Here is a 22,275-nt window from a genome sequence, read left to right as displayed (position 1 = left end):
TCCTTTCGGTCATCTAGGGCCCAGGGCAGGCCCAAACCACAGTCGTTTCCTCGACAGGCTGGCCCTAAGAAATCGGTCAAGCCCCGGAAGCAGGCATGGAGTACCAGACGTCCGGCCCCCAAGCCAGATGACAAGCCTGCGGCCTGACGGTCCGGGCCTCCCTTTGGGGGATCCCAGGGTGGGAGGCCGCCTGCTACAGTTCGCCCAGTGTTGGTCGACCACTACGACAGACACTTGGGTTCTGGAGGTGGTTTCTCACGGATACGCCCTCTCCTTCCGGCACAGACCCCCGGCTCGCTTCTTCACCACGGGTCTCCCATCAGACCGGAACAAGGCTACGGAGCTGCGGAAGGTATTGCACACTATGCTCCAGGCTGGAGTTATAGTGGCGGTTCCATTCTCCCAGAGGGGCCAGGGTTTCTATTCAAATCTATTTTTGGTACAGAAACCCAATGGGTCATATCGTCCGATTCTCAACCTCAAAGCACTCAACAAGTCTTTGCGGGTCCCGAAGTTTCGGATGGAGACCCTACGGTCCATCATTCTGGCGCTGGAACCTGGGGACTACTTGGTGTCATTGGACATACAGGACGCTTACCTGCATGTCCCTATTCTTTGGCGCCATCAACAGTTCCTCAGGTTCGCAATCAGCAGCGACCACTTCCAGTTTCGGGCGTTACCTTTTGGCCTGGCAACAGCACCACGTGTTTTCACCAAGGTGATGGCGGTCATGGCGGCTTCTCTGCGGCTGCAGGGAGTCCGCATGTTGCCGTATTTGGACGACCTGTTATTGGTGGCAGGATCTCCAGAGCTCCTGTTACGCCACTTGGACCTGACCATTGCACTGCTGCAACGGCACGGCTGGCTAATCAACTGGCAGAAGTCCACTCTAATCCCGTCTCGGAGGATTCTGCATCTTGGAGCCTTATTGGACTCGGGACAGCAAAGGATCTTCGTGACGGAGGACAAGATCTCTGCTTTACAGTCAAGGGTGCGCAGTTGTCTGCACAGCCGCCGGGTGTCCTTACACTCGGCGATGAGGTTACTGGGCTCCATGGTGTCGGTGTTTCACTCCAGATCTCTGCAGCACCTGATCCTGTCCAAGTGGAACGGGCTGACTCAGTCTCTGAAGTCCCAGACGATTGTGCTCACCCAGGAGGTTCGCCTGTCCCTTACGTGGTGGTTACAGACGACCCACCTCAACAAGGGACGTCCGTTCTGGGTTCCAAATTGGGTCCTGTTGACAACGGACGCCAGTCTTCGGGGCTGGGGAGCAGTTTCGGGTCCACACTTGTTCCAGGGCAGGTGGACGCCGACAGAAGCGGAGCTTCCAATAAATATCTTGGAACTCCGTGCGGTCTTCAATGCTCTCCAGCAGGCACAGCGGTTTCTCCAGGGTCGCCCGGTGCAGGTCCAGTCGGACAACGCTACCACCGTGGCCTACATAAACAGGCAAGGAGGAACTCGCAGTCGGGCGGCTCTCGTAGAGGTCTCTCGGATCCTGGTTTGGGCGGAGCGCAATCTTCCGGCCATATCAGCGGTCTTCATCCCGGGAGTGCTCAATTGGGAGGCGGACTTTCTAAGTCGCCAGGACGTTCATCCGGGGGAATGGTCCCTGCACCCGGACGTTTTTCAACTACTGGTGGACAGGTGGGGTCTTCCAGAAATCGACCTCATGGCGTCCCGGCACAACAAGTTGCCGGTGTACGGGTCTCGCACAAGAGACGAAGGGGCGTCTCTGGTGGATGCTCTGTCCGTCCGGTGGACGTTCCGGTTCGCATACCTGTTCCCTCCGGTCTCCCTTCTTCCACGGGTAATCCGGAAATTCAAACAGGAAGGAGGGACGCTCCTGTTGATAGCTCCTGCGTGGCCCAGACGGCACTGGTTCTCAGACCTTCAGGGTCTGTCCGTGGACATTCCTCTGCGGTTGCCGCTACGACCGGACCTTCTGTCTCAGGGTCCTTGCCTTCACCCGGACCTGACTCGGCTGTCTTTGACGGCGTGGCTGTTGAGACGGCCATGCTGAGGTCCCGGGGGTTTTCCAGCTCTGTGGTGCGTACCATGTTGCGAGCTCGGAAACCGTCTTCCGCGAGGATATACCATCGCGTGTGGCATACGTTCTTCCAGTGGTGTCGACCGAGAGGTTATGCACCGCGGGAGTTTCGTCTGTCTCGGATTCTCGCCTTCCTGCAAGCGGGACTAGATCATGGGCTTCGCCTTGCTTCTTTGAAGGTACAGGTTTCGGCCCTGTCTGTCTGGTTTCACCGTAGGATTGCTACAATCCCGGATGTGCGCACCTTTATGCAGGGTGTTCTCCGCATTCAGCCGCCCTTTGTTCCACCTGTGGCGCCTTGGGATTTGGCTGTGGTCCTGAGGGCTCTCCAAGGACCGCCGTTTGAACCACTGGGCTCAGTGGATCTTAAATGGCTAACAGCTAAGACTGTTTTCCTTCTGGCCATTGCTTCGGCCAGACGTGTTTCTGAGTTAGGGGCTCTTTCTTGTAGACCCCCTTTCTTGGTTTTTTATGGGAACAGGGCAGTGCTCCGCACTCGGCCCGAGTTTCTTCCCAAAGTTGTTTCCCAGTTTCATATTAACGAGGAAATAGTTGTTCCGGCCTTTAACTCACCGGGTCTTTCCGTGGGTGAGGCCTCTTTGGATGTTGTGCGGGCCTTAAGGACTTATGTTGACCGCACTTCTTCGTTTAGGAAGTCGGACGCTTTGTTTGTCCTCTTTGGCTTCCGTAAAAAGGGTTGGCCTGCTTCAAAGCAAACTTTGGCAGCCTGGATCCGTATGGCTATTTCTGAAGCTTATCTTCATGAAGGCCTACCGGTCCCTCCTTCTCTGAAGGCTCATTCCACTAGGTCTGTGGGTCCTTCGTGGGCAGCTCGACGTGGTGCCTCGGCAGTTCAGATCTGCAAGGCTGCTACGTGGTCTTCTGTCCATACCTTCGTGAGGTATTACAGGTTTGACACCTTCGCCTCTCAGGATGCTTCCTTCGGGCGGCGGATTCTCCTTTCTGCACAGGAGCGTCCCCACCCTTAAAGGATACTGCTTTGGGACATCCCCAAGGTATCCTGTGGATACCCTATGGACCCTGAAGTAGAAAATATGAGATATGGTAAGAACTTACCCTTGTTATCTCTATTTCTACGAAGTCCATAGGGTTCCACAGGACTCCCGCCCTGTCGCACCTGTGCTGCAGATGGGCTTTGCCCTGGTCACCGGTTTTCCGTCTCCCTCTGGTGAGAATGTGATTCTTGTATGTGTCCAGATCTTTGTTCTCTCTCTTCCTTCTCCTCCTCCGGCCTATGGCTTGGTAACTAACTGAGGTGCCTTGGCCCGGGGGCGGGGTATAGGAGGGGGACCTAGTGCATCCTGGGAGGCTGAAAGCTTAACTCTTTGGTGCCCTGCGACTGACGTCACACCTATACCCCAAGGTATCCTGTGGAACCCTATGGACTTCGTAGAAATAGAGATAACAAGGGTAAGTTCTTACCATATCTCATATTTTACAGTGTATATAAATGCAGTGACAAACAGCCCTAAATGAAGCTTGCATCTGTTTGTTAAATACTGCAAGGAGAACAGAATCCCTTTAGCCAGTTCTAAAGGTGTTATGTCTTATGGTTAAATGGAGCCCTTTGTCTGTTTTTCCACAAGGGAAGTGTCACCCAGATCTTTACCCAGTACTAGGTGATCGCAAAAAATGTAGCAACTTTGGTAAACCTTATCAGTGTCTGTCATTTTTTTTCCTCACTATCCCGGCTGCTGAGCCACACACGTCACTCCTTTGACCATGTGGTAGTGAAAAGGTGTTAAGTGGGTACACAAAGTACTTTTTGGGGACTTTAAAAAGTACTTGTATCCCAACATTTGCAGACCTATGACCAGTCTGACCAGACCTCTGAGTCTAATTATTATTACAGGTTGAGTCTCCCATATCCAAAATGCTTGGGACCAGGGGTATTTTGGATAACGGAACATTCCGTATTTTGGAATAATTGCATACCATAATGAAATATCTTGGGAATAGGACCCAAATATACACACAGAATGCATTTATGTGTTTTATACACCTTATATACACAGCCTGCAGTACTTTTATACAATATATTCAATAATTTTGTGGCTCAAACAAAGTTTGTGTACATACATAAAATTCATTTATGTTTCATATACACCTTATTCACACAGCCTGAAGGTAATTTTATACAATATTTTTAATAATTTGTGCCTTAGACAAAGTTTGTGTACATTGAACCTTCAAAAATCAAAGGTTTCATTATCACAGTCATGCCAAAAAAATTCCGTATTTTGGAATATTCCGTATTTCGGAATATTTGGATATGGGAGACTCAACCTTTATTATTATTATTATTATTATTATTATTATTATTATTATTAATTTTTTTTTTTTTTTTTTTTTTAATCACCTCTTATGTTCACGTTTATCAAGTGTCACCCAATCCTTAACTCACTTGTAGACACCCTGCAGTGTGTGGCTCCAGCAGGTCTGCTAGAATAGGATACTACTCGGTGGGATGTTTGTTTCCTCCAAATAGAAGCAATGGCCAGGAGACCTATTACATGACTAATCATACACAAATAACAGTCATGCTAATACAATAATAGCAGAATATGTGACCACACACACACAACATCTGCAAACATTTATATGTAAAATGGACATAATGCAAGCAATGTTAAACACCGTTTATAACAAGTGATGTACAGTAGACAAACCACTGTCTTCAATATTTTGGCACCCCAATCTCATTTTACATAGATGCCCTCAAAGTTGTTAGAACTTTGTACTAGTGGCTTAGGAATGGATGCAGTCTCTTACACACATTGATACTTCAAAAGATGTTTACAGAATATTCTAACTACCAATAATACAGATTAACACATTTCTACTTTCTTTATGCTAATTAATTTATTAAATCTAAAGGTTCATATACATGTAACGATTTAACTATAACGATGTCGTCATCGTTCAATCGTTGAAAAAATCGTTCAGTTTCTGAGTTATAACGATGATCGATTATCGTTCATGCGCGTTCCCGTTTGTAGTTCATTCTAACTGACCAACTGAACGATTTGCATTAAGGGAAGTTACACAAATCGTTTGTAGTTCAAAAAATCGTTCATTACACTTTAAAAATTCTGACAGATAATCTGACAGAAAATCGTTCAGAAAATCGTTGGTAACAAAATCGTTGTGTATGTGTGTATGCAGCTTTAGCAATTATTTTTAAATGTCATGTTAGTGCGTAGGGACAAGTGAACTACACGAACGCCATATCCAACATCTACTGGTTTTATTGTAGTCAAAACATGGAGGTCTGTAGGGATATCCATGAAAGCTTGGCTAGAGATAAAATTGGGAAAGAAAGTACCAACCAATCGGCTCCTAGCTGTCATTTTTCTAACACAGCCTGTAAAGTGAGTTAGGAGCTGGTTGGTTGGTACTTTTATCTCTCTCCAAGGCATGGTACAGTACATAGACCCCAGAGCTACATGGTGTGGTGCAAGAAATGGATTGCGAGCCTGGGAATACCTATGGAGTACAAGCACAAAATAACATTTAAGGGTATATTTACTAATGTTTGATTTTGAGTTTTGTGTGACTTTGCATTTGTTTTTTATTTGATTGTGCCTTTTTGGAGATTCATTAAAGGCAAAACCAAATGTCAAATCAAACCTAAATTCAAATGCCACTCAAAATCGAGAGGATGTGTACAGGAATTGTATGTGTGAGTGTAATAAAGTTTTGCTTTCAAGGTGTGTGCCTGTCTTGTGTTTATTTTAATATTAATTTTGCAGGTGAACTAGAGGTACCAGTGGGCCCTTAATGCCCTGCATGCTGGCACTTGCGGTTCTCCAAGTACCAGCATGCAGGGGAGGCTTTCTGGGACCTCTAGTTCTCCTGTAAAAGACAATGCCATTTAATCTATTTTTTTCACACAATCATCCCAGCACCCTCTAGCCAGGTCCCTTGATAGGGGGATCCCCTTTATTAAGGGGGTCCCCACCTCACCAGGGATCCCCGGCTTGTGCTTACTAGTGGACAGGTATAATGCTTTGGTCGGGGGATCCGGTGAAGGGGTACCCTGGCTGTTCCATTACACCCCGCAAGAAAGAGTCCGGTGCTGGTTGTGCCAAATACAGGGGACACCTACGTCCTTTTTTCTTTTTTTTTTTTTCTTTTTCTTCAATTTTAACACTTGACAAACTTTTTACACACAGAAGCATGCATGGATCTCGCTAATCTGTGCATACATCTATGTAAGTCACACCTGCTCATGCTAAAAAGTCTATCATGAAGCAGGTCTATTATTTTGGGAATTTGAAATATGGCTTTGTGTTCGGCTTTGACATGGACACGCAAAACCGAACAAGAAATCACTTCTAAATTTAACTCCATTTGGTTCAACTTTGAATAAAGACTTTCAGAATCAAATTTTAGTAAATGTGGGATTTGGCAGTGATATCTACATTTGATTAGAGTTGAATTCAGGTGAGCTAAATCAAATGCAAAATCGAACTTTGGTAAATACACCCCAAAGTGTTTAAAACATGCCCTCCAAGAAAAGCCTTAGACACTTATCTTACCTGTGAACAATATGGCCCCCAGCTTCCATTTTCAAAAGAACACATAGCTATATACAGTACCCAAACAAATGCGGGCCTCATTTTTCAGAAGAATAAGAATTTTTTTAAAAAAGTTCTGAAAATGACGTTTATTGAAATTCGAGAGAGAATTTACTTTATTTTTCCTAATCGCCACAAAGAATGTTGTTCTCGCTTTGGCATTATTCCACCTTTGCAAAAACCAGGATTCTACAGTGTACGTTGGTTTTAATATTAAAATGTGCACTTGCGAATTAGATTTTCTAAATTTTTCATTTTATAAAATAGTTGTTGTAGTAATATCGTAGTCCAACATTCCATATCCTATTAAAAACTATGCTACCTATCAAATGAGGGCACCCATATATTTATTGAAGCCAGCGTGGGTAAGATATGGGCATTAGAACCCCCACCAATAGACTTCTTAACTTTATTCCGCAATATAGAGTTATTTCGAGGTCATCAGGCATAAGTAAATGGAACAATGTTTGAAAGAGGAGATTCCCCAATTTTATTTATTTTTTTATGAGGGTGTCTCCTAAATTGTATAAGCAGCAGAAGATTGAGATTGTGCACCCTAACTCCCTTTCCTAACCCTGGCTCTGCTAGTATGTCTGCATTGCCAGGTGGTGTCTTGCGACCACCAGACAATAACCACTTAACTGACATTTTTTCCGGCAAGACCGGTCAGAAATTGCCTGGTCCACAGGAGAGTCCGGGGAATCAAGGGAGATCCGCTCTGCACGTGTAAAATGGATTTCCTCTTCAAAAACACAGCGGGCAGTGCGGTCGCACATTGCTAGCTAAATCACACTTGGCTGCGTCACATCCAATGCAACCACATCAGTTAAGTGGTTAAGGGTCATATCACTTGAAATTGTGGAATTGCCTATTTCAATTAAAGGTGTCCATGAGTTTATTGCAGCTGGGATGGGAGAGATCCTCCCACATTCAGGGAATTCCTATTAATTCTTGTAGTGTAGGAAATTTACTGTCTGGTGATTGCACTTTTACAGGATTGTAGATTTCGCACTTACCCCGCCTTTCATCCACTGACTGTGCACCATTTTATTTTTTATTTTTTAAGCCCAAAAGCGACTTGCCCTTGGCACGTTTGAGGTATATGCCGAGGATGAGTCCCACTCCTCCTTAGCATTTAAGGCGTTTTTCATAGTCAATTTGATGTCACAAAGACCTGTATGCCTATAGTATAAATCGACAGTTACAGTAAAAGCAGCTGTGCCCGACCATCTGGATCACCTCTAGTAAGTCGAATATAACAGAAAAAAGGACCGCTGTCGGCCTCTGTGTTCAATCACATTTTCCATGATTCTGTCCAAAACAGCAGGCGACTGTAGTTTATTTCTACACATATATTGAGTCATATACTTCTTGAAATGCATTAGCAGCTAGTCTACAGGAAATAATTATAAGCATGTACTTGCACCCTCCCTGATACTGGAGAATCTGAGCTGACCAAACAAGTCATCAACTGTCCCTGTGTTATCCTATTATTAGAAAAGTGGAAGATGAACATTCCATATCCTGCGGCCCCCGGATAATATCAGTTATCCGCTTCTTTCTCAACATTTAGCATAATTATATTGAACTTGGGGCCTGATTCAGAGCCGGACGCTATTTGCGCTCGCTCGTTCAGAAAAAGGGGCTGGCTATTTAAATTGACCGTTCGCTCTTTGCGGTCTGTTGGCGACTCTGTCTGAACGAGCGAACAAAACATGTGGTCGTTATTTTGTAAAAAAAAAGCCCCCTGGCTGCTCACATCATTCGTCTTCTCTGCTATTTATTAGATTAATCGAATACATCGAACGGTGTCTGAACTGCTCGCTATTCTTGTGGTTGCATTTTCCTACCGCAATCATGCGAGCAGTTCTGGCTAAAAGACAACCAAGTGACGTGGTCAATGACGCTGCTTTGTTAATTATGCACACCCTTAAAACGCCCGTTTTGACCTTTTGGCACGCCTGCGTTCTGATCTCCACTCCCCGTTTTCAAGCACCTTCCCCTGTTACCACACACAAACGCCTCATTCTGTCACTCAAATTAGCAGGCATTCGCTATTTTGCGCGCACACGAATTTCGACCACACTGACTGGTTCCCGCATGCGTTTTACAACCCATACGCCTGCGCAGTTGTGCGAACATCGCTAGGAGCGAACGAGCGGCTGCTTACGAGCGGCTCTGAATGAGACCCTTGCTTCATTGGACTTGTCGGAATCTACTTTGAAATAGTTCTAGAGTTTTACATTACATGTTGTGATATTTAGATTACTGCACTGTAAGGCATTAATAACTCGATTTTTTTAATGTAGTGTCTGCAGCCTTTTTTTTTTTTTACGGTTCTGTTTTCTGTATTTTTATATTTTCTGCTTTTTATATCTGACTTTTAGATTTTTTTTTTTTTTTTTTTTTTGTAAATGTACCCGGTATCCATACTTTTCTTTTGGGATTTTGCGCCCCCTTATTGACTCCCTGGTGTACTACTCTGTCTGAATCGGCTCCTTTGTATCTTTTTGACTGATTTATACATTACTGAGCCCCAAAACGTCTCTTGCACCCCTTTCACACATAAAACTAAATTATCAGGTAAAGCACTTTTACCCAGTATAAATATAAGCAAATAAACAGCGCTATAATAACATTTACATAATACTTATAACAATGGAATGGATTGCGTATATAAAAGTATTTAATATAAACAAATAATGCTTAATTATCAACCAATTATAATTTTTTTTATTAATGCTTCTAAAAAAAGTATTCATGCATATGTTTGCCTACATTTATCTTAATTGATGTAAAATGGCTCATATGAATGCGTGAATATGTATATTTGTTTATATACGCAATCCATTCCATTGTTATAACTGTTATATAAATATTATTACAGCGCTGTTTATTTTCTTATATTTATATCTTATAGTTATGAATTCATTTGTTTTAATGTTGACTAGACTTAACTGTAACAGCTGCTTCGGAATCACTACCCCTAGCAGTGTGTGTGTAGTTCTACTTTTTTCCCCCATAATTTTTCTGTGTGAAAGGGTCAACCCGGGTCGTAATTCCCGGGACTTAGACCCTGGTTTTTACCAGGGTCGGAGACCCATCAATTCTGACCCGGGTTGACCCTTTCACACAGAAAAAATACCAGTGTTGATCAGCAAATTACAAGGTAACAGTGCTTTACCTGGTAATTTTGCTTCTCTGTGTGAAAGACGGTACAAAGTGGGACCAGCAAAAAACCTGTGCTTCAAATGCCGGATAAAAGCCATGTTTTTTGCTATTTTCTGTGTGATAGGGGTGTTACATTGGGAAACAAGAATCTGCATCCTCACTCCATGGTTCATTTTTTTTAAGTTACAGTCCTTTGTGTTGATGTGAATCATACAGTCTTGCTGTCATGGCTTCTTTCGTTCTTCATGTAGTAATTAATCCCAGCAGCTCCTGTAGCCATGCCCTTTGGTGCTTTCGGCCTCTTTTATCGTTGTCCAGAAACACAGTTCTGTAGTAAACAGTTTTGGGATGCTGTACATTGGTGCACTCGGTGTCCTACACGAGCAGGTCATGAATGATATTTAGTAGCACAAGCCTAGCGCACCATCTTCGTACATTAAAGGCTGTTTTTGTTTAATGCTGATAAGATATAAAAAGACATAGGGGAAGAGGTGGGCGGATTGGCGATATGCATGTAGTTGGCCGATAGGTGTTTTTTTTTTTCTCCTCTACAGTATTTGTTTGAGTCACTCCGCACGTGCGTCCTGATTGTCTGCGCACAGATTCGGACGCAGGTTCTGGAAATGATGATGGGCTTTCTTGGCAGTTAACAGGGGGATGGCAAAACAGATGCAGGCGTGACTCTGAAAGCGGCTGCATACAGAGACGCAGAACCGCTGACATAGGAGGTCACACTCAGACATAAGAACTGAACCTGCCGTAGGGCTGGTGCAAGTTTCCATGATGCGCTAGATGGTGGCTCCTAAGGACGCAGTGGACGGAAGTGCGTAGTCTCAAGATGCTGCAAGTGGGCGCCTCGGTCCTTCCGCAGATGGATGAGGCATTGGCATAAAGATGCAGGCGCGACTGCGGCAAAAAAAAAAAAATGCGTCCACGGCCGTGTCTGCGTCCACCGCTGAATCTGCACCTTAATTCTATTGGAAATAGATGTACGTACATTTAGAAGCGGTCTGTCTGACCGAAGCCAAACTAAATAAACGTTGCTTGATTAACATTGTATTGGAAAAAACAGGTCACACCTACATTAATTACCATTTAGCGCAGCTTTTTTAATATGCAGACTTTCACACACTGGAACCTTCTTATACAGCCATTGCTGATCCACCATACCCTCTATACTGCACACAGGGCCTGATTCAGAGGCGCTCGCAAAAAGCGAGTGCTCGCTCTGAATCAGGGCAGGCGCTGTTTTTTTTTAGGAGCGGCCTCCTGGCCACTCGCATAGCTATGGGTGACCACCCACAGCTATTGCGAGCAGCCATGATGATGGTTGCGATGGTCAAGACCATCATGACCATCGGGCTTGCGACGAGACCCTTGTGGTAAGGTCTCGTGGCCGCAAGCCCCAGAGAGCTTCTGGCTCAAATCGAGCCGGAAGCTCTCCCACTGACATCACTGGTGATGTCAGTGGGGCCGCCCACAAATGGCAGGCATTCGCATGGGAACACCTCCGTTTGTGAAGCCACCCCCCCGCCACACCTACAAAATGGGGCGAGCTGTTGATCAACATCGAGAGCCGCCCCTTTTGTAGTGAGTCCCGGAGCGAGCGCTTTTCGCGCTCTTTCCGGGGCTCGCGCGTGCGCACTGGGCCACCATCGACCCGCTTGCGAGCGGGTCTGAATCAGGCCCACTGGTCAGAAAGCAGACATCTAATCAGGAGGATTCCATAAAGATCGCTTGATATTTTTGTCTTGTGAGCTCTTTACCTGTCTACAACCTATTAAGAATTATTTATTGTGTCAGATGCTTTGTGTGTTATGGAAGGATGTATAAATACTCTTTGGGTTAAATGTGCTCTACAATTGCATTTGTATATACAGTGTGAGTGTGCAACTCACAATATTGACTCGTACTGTATTTGAAACCTAAAGTATGGTGGTTGCTCATATCCGCTTAATGACATAGCACAGGTGCTTGTAAAGGGGCGGGGTTTACACTGAACACAGAAAAAAGGGGTTTTGCCCTCCAGCACACTGTAGCAAAATCAACAAAAAATACTTAAATCCTACATAATAATAGAGATTCAGAGGTAATGGTTACATACATTTGCAAATATATGAATAAGCGCTGGGCCATCGTCAAGGCTCCTCTATATTGGCGTCAATAAGTGTTAATGAAATGTGAAAGAATTAAAATGACATAAATAATATACAAACGATTAGAGAAGTGAAAAAAATATTCTATGTGAATTGAGTGGTGATGCTCTGAAAAAGGTCCAGCCAGAACAACTCCGGGGGCCCCACTCCCAAACGCTCACCCCAAAATAATTATTGCTACATAATAGTAGCACCCACTCTGGGTCATCAAATTGGTGTACTGCATGATAACAGCACATGTATCACTTCTCTAATTGTTTGTTTATTATTTGTCATTTTAATTCTTTCACATTTCATTAACAAGTATTGATTTATCCTTACACATCTATCCTTTACACTTCACTATCACCTTTTTTCCCCTTTTCGTGTGATGCCCTGGGGATGGTCCTTGGCTGGAATTTTTTGGGGTACCCTGCTTCTCGTACGTGAATAGAAGAGCCTTGACGATTGGCCTGGCGCTTATTCATATATTTGCAAATGTATGTAACTAATACCTCTGAATCTCTATTATTATGTAGGATTTAAGTATTTTTTGTTGATTTTGCTACAGTGTGCTGGAGGGCAAATCCCTTTTTTCTCGTACTGTATTTGGTCTGTTTGCACAGTTGTCCTACATACTCCTTTAATGTGGGGGAATTCAATTAGCCCCACAGCTAATTACCCACACTGTGCAGGGAAATGCTTTTCAATTAAATAGCATTTTCCCCGTACGGTAAAGCAGGAGTTAATGAGCGTAAACCCACTGAGTCTGCATTGTCTGCAGAATCCTTGGGTTTTCCCCTTGATGGCTACTGGTGCCTTTTCTCGCCGACTTTTCCTTACAGCTCCTGAAGTAGCGAGGAAAAGTAACCTCAGGGGATTCACGCGGGGTAAACCCTGCTAATTGAGTCTCCTGGTGTGGGTAATTACCTGTTGGGTATATTGAATTTTCTCTGAATGTGTGTAAATGCATGTGGTATAACTTGCTCAGTGATGTTAGAGTCTAAAGGTGCATACACACTTAACGATTTTGTAACCAGCGATTTTCTGTCAGATTTTCCCCTGAAAAGTGAACAATTTTTTGAAGTGTAATGAATGATTTTTTTTTTTTTGAACGCTGAACGACTAATGTTCCTTCCCTTAATGAAAATCGTCTTGTTGGACAGTCTGAAATGGACGATGAACGATAACTACAAACGGGAGTGCGCATTTGTGATTATCCTTCATCGTTCTAACTCATAAACTGAACGATTAATTTTTTTTGAACAATTTAACGATAACTACTGCGTTATCAACAAATCGTTAAAAAAATCGTTACATGTGTATGCACCTTAAGTTTCAGTGGGTGTTTTGTGAATAGCCATTGCAAACGGGGAGGCTATAATCTCTCCCTCCCCACTGTCAGCTATCACAGACACCTTCCAATTTCACAGAATCACTGTGCTGTAAACTGGTCCCGGGTCAGATGACCCAGGTTACCCATTTACACTGAGCCTTACCTGCGTATATTCCCTGCTTGACCCCGGGAAGGAATGCTGGGTCAGTCAACCCGGGTTGACCTGGGGAAAGGATGGGTGGAGGGGGTTTACACACAGCAGCAGGACTAGGGGAGGGGGGGGGGACACCTGCAGTGGGGAAATCCATAGGAACACTGTAGGTGTAGGGGGATAATTATTACTTTTCCGAAAAGCTCACTCTTCAAAAAGAGCAGCTCTTCGGAAGTGATACTTTAGGCAGTGAGGCATGATGAGTGCCTCCAAACAGTTTTTTAAAGTTGCAGCATGTTTAAAACATAATTATCACAAGTGATTATGTAACGATGACTGGGCCCCTAAGTGCTTGAACACGTGTACAGTCTATTGACCAGGTGTGTCATCTGAGAATACGGGTCAATAATACTAAGTGGGTCGATCCAATTAGAAGTGACTGTCGTGTATGCGAGTAAGTGCAGCTGTATGTTGCTCTTATGGTACCTCCAGACTCGTATGGCTGCTTGCAAAAATTCACTAGTCCGAGGCGAGATATGGCCTCGAGGCGGGCGAGTTTAGCAGGATTTCTACTCCATTACAATGGCATCTCGCCCCCCTCGTGGTGAATTGAAGTGACCCTTAAATATGTAATTGCTGGTACACCATCAGATGATTGACGTGTTGGCACACCGCAGCTCTTTTCCAATAAAGCCGTAAACCAATTTAATCATTTTTCACTTCCAGACCGTTAGTCCTTAAGTTTGTATTTCTTATGGCTTGTATTTAACTATACATTTATTTTGTTATCTCTCTGGTTTCTTCACGTATGAATCACATTTAATTTGATCTTATTTAATACCTGTTTTAGAATCCTGGAAATCTCTGGTCCTGATCCTTTATACATGTCTGGTGGGTGTTTCGCTAGTTGTATTGATCGCTATAACTGTTGCTCTCCCCAGGAAAGGTAAGCACAGATCTCGTACAGACTTTACATTACTGCTGGGAAACTCTGATCTGTAATGTATAAACAGAGCATGGGTTCCATGGCGGCTAATGTAATATAAGTTGTATTGAAGGCTTAGATGATTAATATTAAGCACTCTTTCTATAGAAATCCATTACGTGGTATTAAGGTACAGTATACAGGTTTGTATTGTGATTGCTGTTTAACATTGTGGTTCCCAGAACATAGGCTGTATGAACTATGTGACTACTTACAGGTTGAGTGCATGATTTGGGTAAGGGGGTAGGGAGGATCTGTAAATCTGCAGAAATAGGCCATCTTCCACCAGCTGCGTCTATAACTTCCCTCCCTGTGATGTGCGGTGTCATAAGTGTGTCACAATATGGCACAGTGGTTAGCATTGCTGTCTTGGTTTTTCTGCTGATCTGTGTGCAGTATGTATGTTCTCCCCATGTTTGTATGCGTTTCCTCTGACATTCCAAAAGGAATGTGGGAAAGGGCATATGGCCTATCGGACTGGGAGCATGATAAATGCAAAATGACCCATGACTGAGCATTTGAAGGGAAGTGGTAGGACTGAATGGGAGAATGAGTTGTTCTGATCAGGGTCCGTGGCAAACATCTTCATAGATAGCAAGCATATGTTGGAGAAGTAAGGGATAACTCTGCTCCCTGCCCAGAAGTTACAGTTGAGTGTCACTCTTCTTGGGCTGTATTTGAGATAACCAACAATGCTCACCCTCTGATACCAAAGATGTCTCTGAATCCCCAACTGATTCCACTCCAGAAGGTAAGTAAAAATGTACAAATGTTTGTATTCCCTACTTTTTTATTTTGTGCTTTACAGTCTAATATGTACAGAATATTCAGTTAAATTCTGGTATATTTTTATAACTCTTCTTAATTGCTCCATTTAACTAGGTCAGGGATGGGGAACCTCAGGCCCAGGGGCCGTTTAAAGCCCACAGAATCATTTGGTCTGGCCCTCTGAGCTTTTTTTCTGCTAGCCTCATGTGGCTAGCAGGGTACCTATAATGGCACCCTGCCTGCAAAGCCACCTGGAGGGTCCTTAGGACACTTCAGACGGTCACACCGCTGCCCTTACAGCTCCCCGGGGCATCCTTTTGGATGCTCCGGCATTGCTGTAATCACCGGTGATTGTGGCCCCGCCCCCCATGTGACATTAATCTCAAATAAAAATACATTGACACTTGATGTTAATGTGTAATGGCTGTAGCAGGGTATTTCTACTTCAGGGTCCATAGGGTTCCAGAGGATACCTTGGGGTATAGGTGTGACGTCAGTCATCGGGCACCATAGAGTTAAGCTTTCAGCCTCCCAGGATGCACTAGGGTCCCCCTCCTATACCCCGCCCCCGAGCTAAGGCATCTCAGTTTAGTTTGGTGCCCAGCCGGAGTCTGGTGCACTTGTTGGAGTGGGGGCTAAGAAGAGCCCCTGAAGTTTTCTACTTGCAGCTGTGGCTGCACATCTGGAAGTACAGCATGGACTGTCAGTACTGACGTCCATGCTGTCTTCCCTACACCCCCGCCGGTACCAGAACGCCGGTACCGATCCGGGGATGCTGGTGAGCATCTGGGCTCACAGCTAGCGGTGACCCCAGATGTTCCGGACCATGGCCGGAATCAAGGGGGACTGCAAGGTAAGCAGCGGGGTCCCGCGGTGGGTCCCCGCTGTTACATGGTCCAGAGTCCCCAGGCAGGGGGCTCCCTGGGGACTGGCTGCAGCGTAGAGCCAGGTATGTAACCTGCGCTTCCACTACCCCCCTGGGACAGCGGACCGCAGCAGAGCGGTAGCGCTGCGGCGTCCTGGGGGTTAAATGCATGCCAGGGGAGTGCGCCTTCCCTGTCTCACAGCCGGCGCCTCCCCCGCTGCACACAGCCCTCTCTGCAACACGCTGACTGGCCCTGTGGCAGCGCTCCTCCCCCAGGCCAGCCTCCTCTCTGCTCCTCGGCGGCAATCTTCTAGAACGCACCTGACCATTGCGCTACTGCAACAGCATGGCTGGATAATAAACTGGCAGAAGTCCACTCTAATCCCGTCTCGGCGGATTCTGCACCTCGGAGCCTTATTGGACTCGAGACAGCAAAGGATCTTTGTGAAGGGGGAGAAGATCTCTGCTTTACAGTAGAGGGTGCGCAGTTGTCTGCACAGCGCCGGGTGTCTCTACACTCGGCGATGAGGTTACTGGGCTCCATGGTGTCGGTGTTCGACATGTTGGAATATGCCCAGTTTCACTCCAGACCTCTGCAGCACCTGATCCTGTCCAAGTGGAACGGGCTGCCTCGGTCTCTAACATCCCAGACGATAGTGCTCACCCCGGAGGTTCACCTGTCCCTTGCCTGGTGGTTGCAGACGACCCATCTCAACAAGGGACGTCCGTTCTGGGTACCAAATTGGGTCCTGTTGACAACGGACGCCAGTCTTTGGGGCTGGGGAGCAGTTTCGGGTCCACACTTGTTCCAGGGCAGGTGGACTCCGACAGAAGCGGAGCTTCCAATAAATATCTTGGAACTCCGTGCGGTCTTCAATGCCCTCCAGCAGGCACATCGGGTTCTCCAGGGTCGCCCAGTGCAGGTCCAGTCGGATAACGCTACCACCGTGGCCTACATGAACCGGCAAGGAGGAACCCGAAGTCGGGCGGCTCTCGTAGAGGTGTCCCGGATTCTGGTATGGGCGGAGCGCAATCTTCCGGCCATATCAGCTGTCTTCATCCCAGGAGTGCTAAATTGGGAGGCGGACTTTCTCAGTCGCCAGGACGTTCATCCGGGGGAATGGTCCCTGCACCCGGACGTTTTTCAACTGCTGGTGGACAAGTGGGGTCTTCCAGAGATCGACCTCATGGCGTCCCGGCACAACAACAAGTTGCCGGTGTACGGGTCTCGCACAAGAGACGAAAAGGCGTCTCTGGTGGATGTTCTGTCCGTCCGGTGGACGTTCCGGTTCGCTTGCCTGTTTCCTCCGGTTTCCCTTCCACGGGTAATCCGGAAATTCAAACAGGAAGGAGGGACGCTCCTGTTGATAGCTCCCGCGTGGCCCAGACGGCACTGGTTCTCAGACCTTCAGGGTCTGTCCGTGGACAGTCCTCTGCGGTTGCCGCTACGACCGGACCTTCTGTCGCAGGGTCCTTGTCTTCACCCGGACCTGACTCGGCTGTCTTTGATGGCGTGGCTTTTGAGACGGCCATGTTGAGGTCCAGGGGGTTTTCCAGCTCTGTAGTGCGTACCATGTTACGAGCTCGGAAACCGTCTTCCGCGAGGATATACCATCGCGTGTGGTATACGTTCTTCCAGTGGTGTCGACCGAGAGGTTATGCACCGCGGGAGTTTCGTCTGTCTCGGATACTCTCCTTCCTACAAGCGGGACTAGATCATGGGCTTCGCCTTGCTTCTTTGAAGGTACAGGTTTCGGCCCTGTCTGTCTGGTTTCACCGTAGGATTGCTACAATCCCGGACGTGCGCACCTTTATGCAAGGTGTTCTCCGCATTCAGCCACCCTTTGTTCTACCTGTGGCGCCTTGGGATTTGACTGTGGTCCTGAGGGCTCTCCAGGGACTGCCGTTTGAACCACTGGGCTCAGTGGATCTTAAATGGCTAACAGCTAAGACTGTTTTCCTTCTGGCCATAGCTTCGGCCAGATGTGTTTCTGATTTAGGGGCTCTTTCTTGTAGACCCCCTTTCTTGATTTTTCATGGGGACAGGGCAGTGCTCTGCACTCGGCCTGAATTTCTTACCAAAGTTGTTTCCCAGTTTCATGTTAACGAGGAAATAATTGTTCCGGCCTTTAACTCACCTGGCCTTTCAGTGAGTGAGGCCACTTTGGATGTTGTGCGGGCCTTAAGGACTTATGTTGACCGCACTTCTTCGTTTAGGAAGTCCTCTATGGCTTCCATAAAAAGGGTTGGCCTGCTTCAAAGCAAACTTTGGCAGCCTGGATCCGTATGGCTATTTCTGAAGCTTATCTTCATGAAGGTCTGCCGGTTCCTCCTTCTCTGAAGGCTCATTCCACTAGGTCTGTGGGTCCTTCGTGGGCAGCTCGACGTGGTGCCTCTGCAGTCCAGATCTGCAAGGCTGCTACGTGGTCCTCTGTCCATACCTTCGTGAGGTATTACAGGTTTGACACCTTCGCCTCTCAGGATGCTTCCTTCGGGCGGCGGATTCTCCTTTCAGCACAGGAGCGTCCCCACCCTTAAAGGATACTGCTTTGGGACATCCCCAAGGTATCCTGTGGATACCCTATGGACCCTGAAGTAGAAAATATGAGATATGGTAAGAACTTACCTTTGTTATCTCTATTTCTACGAAGTCCATAGGGTTCCACAGGACTCCCACCCTGTCGCACTTGTGCTGCAGATGGGCTTTGTTCTGGTCACCGGTTTTTCCGTCTCCCTCTGGTGAGAGTGTGATTCTTGTGTGTATCCAGATCTTCTTTCTCTCTCTTCCTTCTCCTCCTCCGGCCTATGGCTTGGTACAAAACTGAGATGCCTTGGCTCGGGGGCGGGGTATAAGAGGGGGACCCTAGTGCATCCTGGGAGGCTGAAAGCTTAACTCTATGGTGCCCGATGACTGACGTCACACCTATACCCCAAGGAATCCTGTGGAACCCTATGGACTTCGTAGAAATAGAGATAACAAAGGTAAGTTCTTACCATATCTCCTATTTTACTATGCAGAGCCTAATTAAAAATTCAAAAACCTAAGGCTATAAATAGTGTCTTGTGCTGAACGTATTCAACATACAAAAAGAAAATAACCACACTACTAATAATCAGTCCAACAGTTTATGCTTTACTCTATTAATGTTTCCAAATGTGGGTCCACATTTCCCATTTTGTTGAATATTTAACTAAAACTGGAGAGGTGCACTACCAGACTCAGCTTTTCATACCATATACAACAGCAAAGAGAGAAAAGGAGTGAGTACCGAACGTCTGTAACACACTGCGTGAGAGGGCTATTTCATGCCTGCCGGTTTTGGCCGGCAAAAAAAATTTTTTTGCTGGGTGTAAAATTTTAATTAAACAAGGTACCTGGTGGATCCTTTCAGTCGCCGTGTTACAGCCGGGAATATGCACTGAGAAGGACGGCTGCCGCTCCATGCCGTACCTGCAAGCCAGTGGAGTATAGGAAACAATGTTTCCTTTCACACACTCTGTCCGGCTTGTGCTGAGCTGCACATGGTCAGCAGATAAAGTAAAAAAAAAAACATTAAAAACTGCTCAAAGCTGCTGCATGCAGGGGTTGGGCGTGTAGCCATTGCGCCCGGAGCATGTGTGCTCTACCCTGCCCCCCCAAGTGTGCCAGGTGCCCGGTAGGTGGCATGTCCAGCATGTGCCCCCTCACAAAGCTCTCCCCTCCTCACAGATATCCCAACACATATACACAGCTCTTCTCCCCCCCCCCTTACTCAGCTCTCCTCCCCTCAAACACACACAACGCTACCCCCCCCACAGCTTTCCCCCTCACTCAGCTTACCTCCCCTTACACAGCCCTCCCCCACTCACTCAGCCTCCCCTCACCTACACAGTGCTCCCCCTCATTCAGATCATCTCCCATCACTCGGAACCCCCACAGCTCTCCTCCTCCCTCAGCTCTCCTCCCCTCACAAAACTTTCCCCACTCACTCAGCCATCCCCTCACACACACAGCTTTCTACACTCACTGAGATCCCTCCATACAGCTCACTCTCCCTCCTCATTCAGATCCCCCCCTTCACACACACACACAGATATCCCCTCCTCACACACTCATACACATACAGCTCTTCCCCTTAACATTGTTCCATCCCCTCCCTTTACATACACAGTAGCCCGCCTTACTCAGATCTCCTCCCCCTCTCACTGTTGCAGGTCACGGGGATCAGCCATCAGACAGGGGCGGATCACCTGCTACTAAGTAGAGCCTGAAGCATATAAAAAGAGATCATTGCCTCCATACTAGGGGCGGGGTGTGGGCGGAACCACAAGCGCTGCTCTGCCCACACCATGCTTCCTGTCTGGAGGCACTGATCTTTTATGTGCTTCAGGCTGCGCTCAGCAGCAGGTAATCCACGCCCCTCTGATGGCTGATCTCCGGCGCCCTGGATGGAGCAGGCGCCTGGAGCAGGAGCTCCACTGGAACCACCCTCGCTACTCCCCTGGCTGCATGTGAATGGCAGAGAGTGCTTGAAAAACGTCCGGATTCTGCCTGGTTTTTTGGCGGCCGGGCAAAACCGGCAGGTATGAAATAGCTAGGCTTTAGTTTCCATATGTTGTGTTTTTTTTTTGTTTTTGTTTTTTTTTACTATGACAATAGTGATTACCATGAGTATAAAACGTGAAGAAAGATGTGTACAGGAAATGTAATGTATTGTGTATCACTGCTTTGTTATCCACACCTATTCAGTAACCTGTAGTCATACCTAATCAACTCTTATGCTTTTTAGCAGGTTTATTATTGTTCAGTATTACTTTTAATGTTTCTTGACATTTTGTGACATTTTTATTTTATTAATATGTAGTAGGGAATCTGGGGGAGGGGTTTAGGAATTTAGGATTGATAGTTTTGTGCACTTTGGATGATTTTATTCACATTAAATTATAAACATTTATTAGGGGAGTGGGAGAGCATCTGTACTCCAGTATATATTGATAGCATTAGTAGGAGTTCTGTTATATTAGATTGATGTATTCTATGGTTACCTTAGTTCTGAATTAATTTATTATCTCTCATTCTGTTATTCTACTGTTCTGCGGATAGTACTAAGTGTCGTCACCCTATGGGCTGTTAGTAAATGAGTACACTGTTACTTTAAAATATTGATAACTACTATTTTGGAAGAGGAGCTGTATTGTAATTTCCCCAGGCTTTCTCCATGAATCACCTATTTCATCCACATCTCCTCACTCTCCTCCTGTGATCTATAGAATGCCACCAGATCATGTCAAGTAAACTCGCTCCCTTCCATGACCTTTTTAATCTAAACTTCTTTTAACTTCCTTGCCTCAAAGACACCTGACTTTCCCATATCGATACCACTTCTCCTGCTGCGCTCTCCTATGTTTTTTTATTCACTCACCCATGCCTGGTGCACATAATTCTCTCATCCAGCTGCATCTTCGGTGCTGCCCCACCTAAACCCCAAATCTCATTCTCCTCCTCCCACATCCCATCCATTTGTGGCTGCTCTCAATGGGTATCCTCCCTTACCAACCGCCTCGTCACCCTCTCATCCTCTGCTACTTCTGCAACATTTCTTTTACTCTCCTTTCCTGCTTTCAAACCCTCTTTCATCAAGAGCAATCTCAACAATCTTGGTCAAGCCACCTTCTCCAATCACTAACCTAGCCTGCCCGAACTAGGCTATCTTTTGCCTGCAATTCATCTTCTGCTACTGGTAGGGTTGGCTGGGTTTTAAACCAAATTTTTATCATGCTGTGACCTCTTCAAAAAAGCTCTATTGTAAGGGAATCCCCTTAGTAGAATTCAACATTTTTCTGTTTTGTGGTCTTTGTTTAAGTTAGCTGAACCAACACAGTAAGCTCACACACAACAGAGAAATAGGGAGGGTGAACCAGATCAGAGAGGTACTAAATCTGCCTAGCATCAGCTAAAACTCCACAAACTCCTCCCCTAACTCCTATAGGACGGGATAAAAATACCACAACTGACATTCTCAGTCTTAAAGAGTAAACAGATGTCTGCAGAGCCCAAGAGCTCTCAACTCCAGGGCTCTGCAGTGCAGACCCAGCAGGGAGGGATCTGAATAGATCCCTGTGCCTTAGCTGGCAGGTTATGTCTTCACAGGCTGCCGTGAACGCCACCTCAGAGTAGCGTTCAGTAACACTATCAAGTTCCGAAAAAATGCTTTTTCGGAACTTGATGAA

At 46.2% G+C, this 22,275-nt stretch overlaps 1 protein-coding gene across 1 annotated transcript in view; it reads left to right on the top strand.

Moving 5' to 3' along the window:
* The window catches only part of LOC148514804 (C-type lectin domain family 2 member A-like), a 100,042-nt gene that overhangs the window by 15,264 nt on the left and 62,503 nt on the right, over positions 1-22,275 (top strand). Inside the window, exon 4 of the mRNA XM_088480933.1 lies at positions 14,298-14,393. Coding sequence (XP_088337059.1) covers positions 14,298-14,393 — 96 coding nt within the window. The remainder of the gene's footprint in view (positions 1-14,297; positions 14,394-22,275) is intronic.

This window comes from Taudactylus pleione, unplaced genomic scaffold (assembly GCF_031769625.1).
Source record: "Taudactylus pleione unplaced genomic scaffold, aTauple2 ptg000258l, whole genome shotgun sequence".
Lineage (NCBI taxonomy): Eukaryota > Metazoa > Chordata > Amphibia > Anura > Myobatrachidae > Taudactylus > Taudactylus pleione.
Note: the sequence above shows the minus strand (reverse complement) of the source record. Positions and strands in the feature narration are given on the sequence as shown.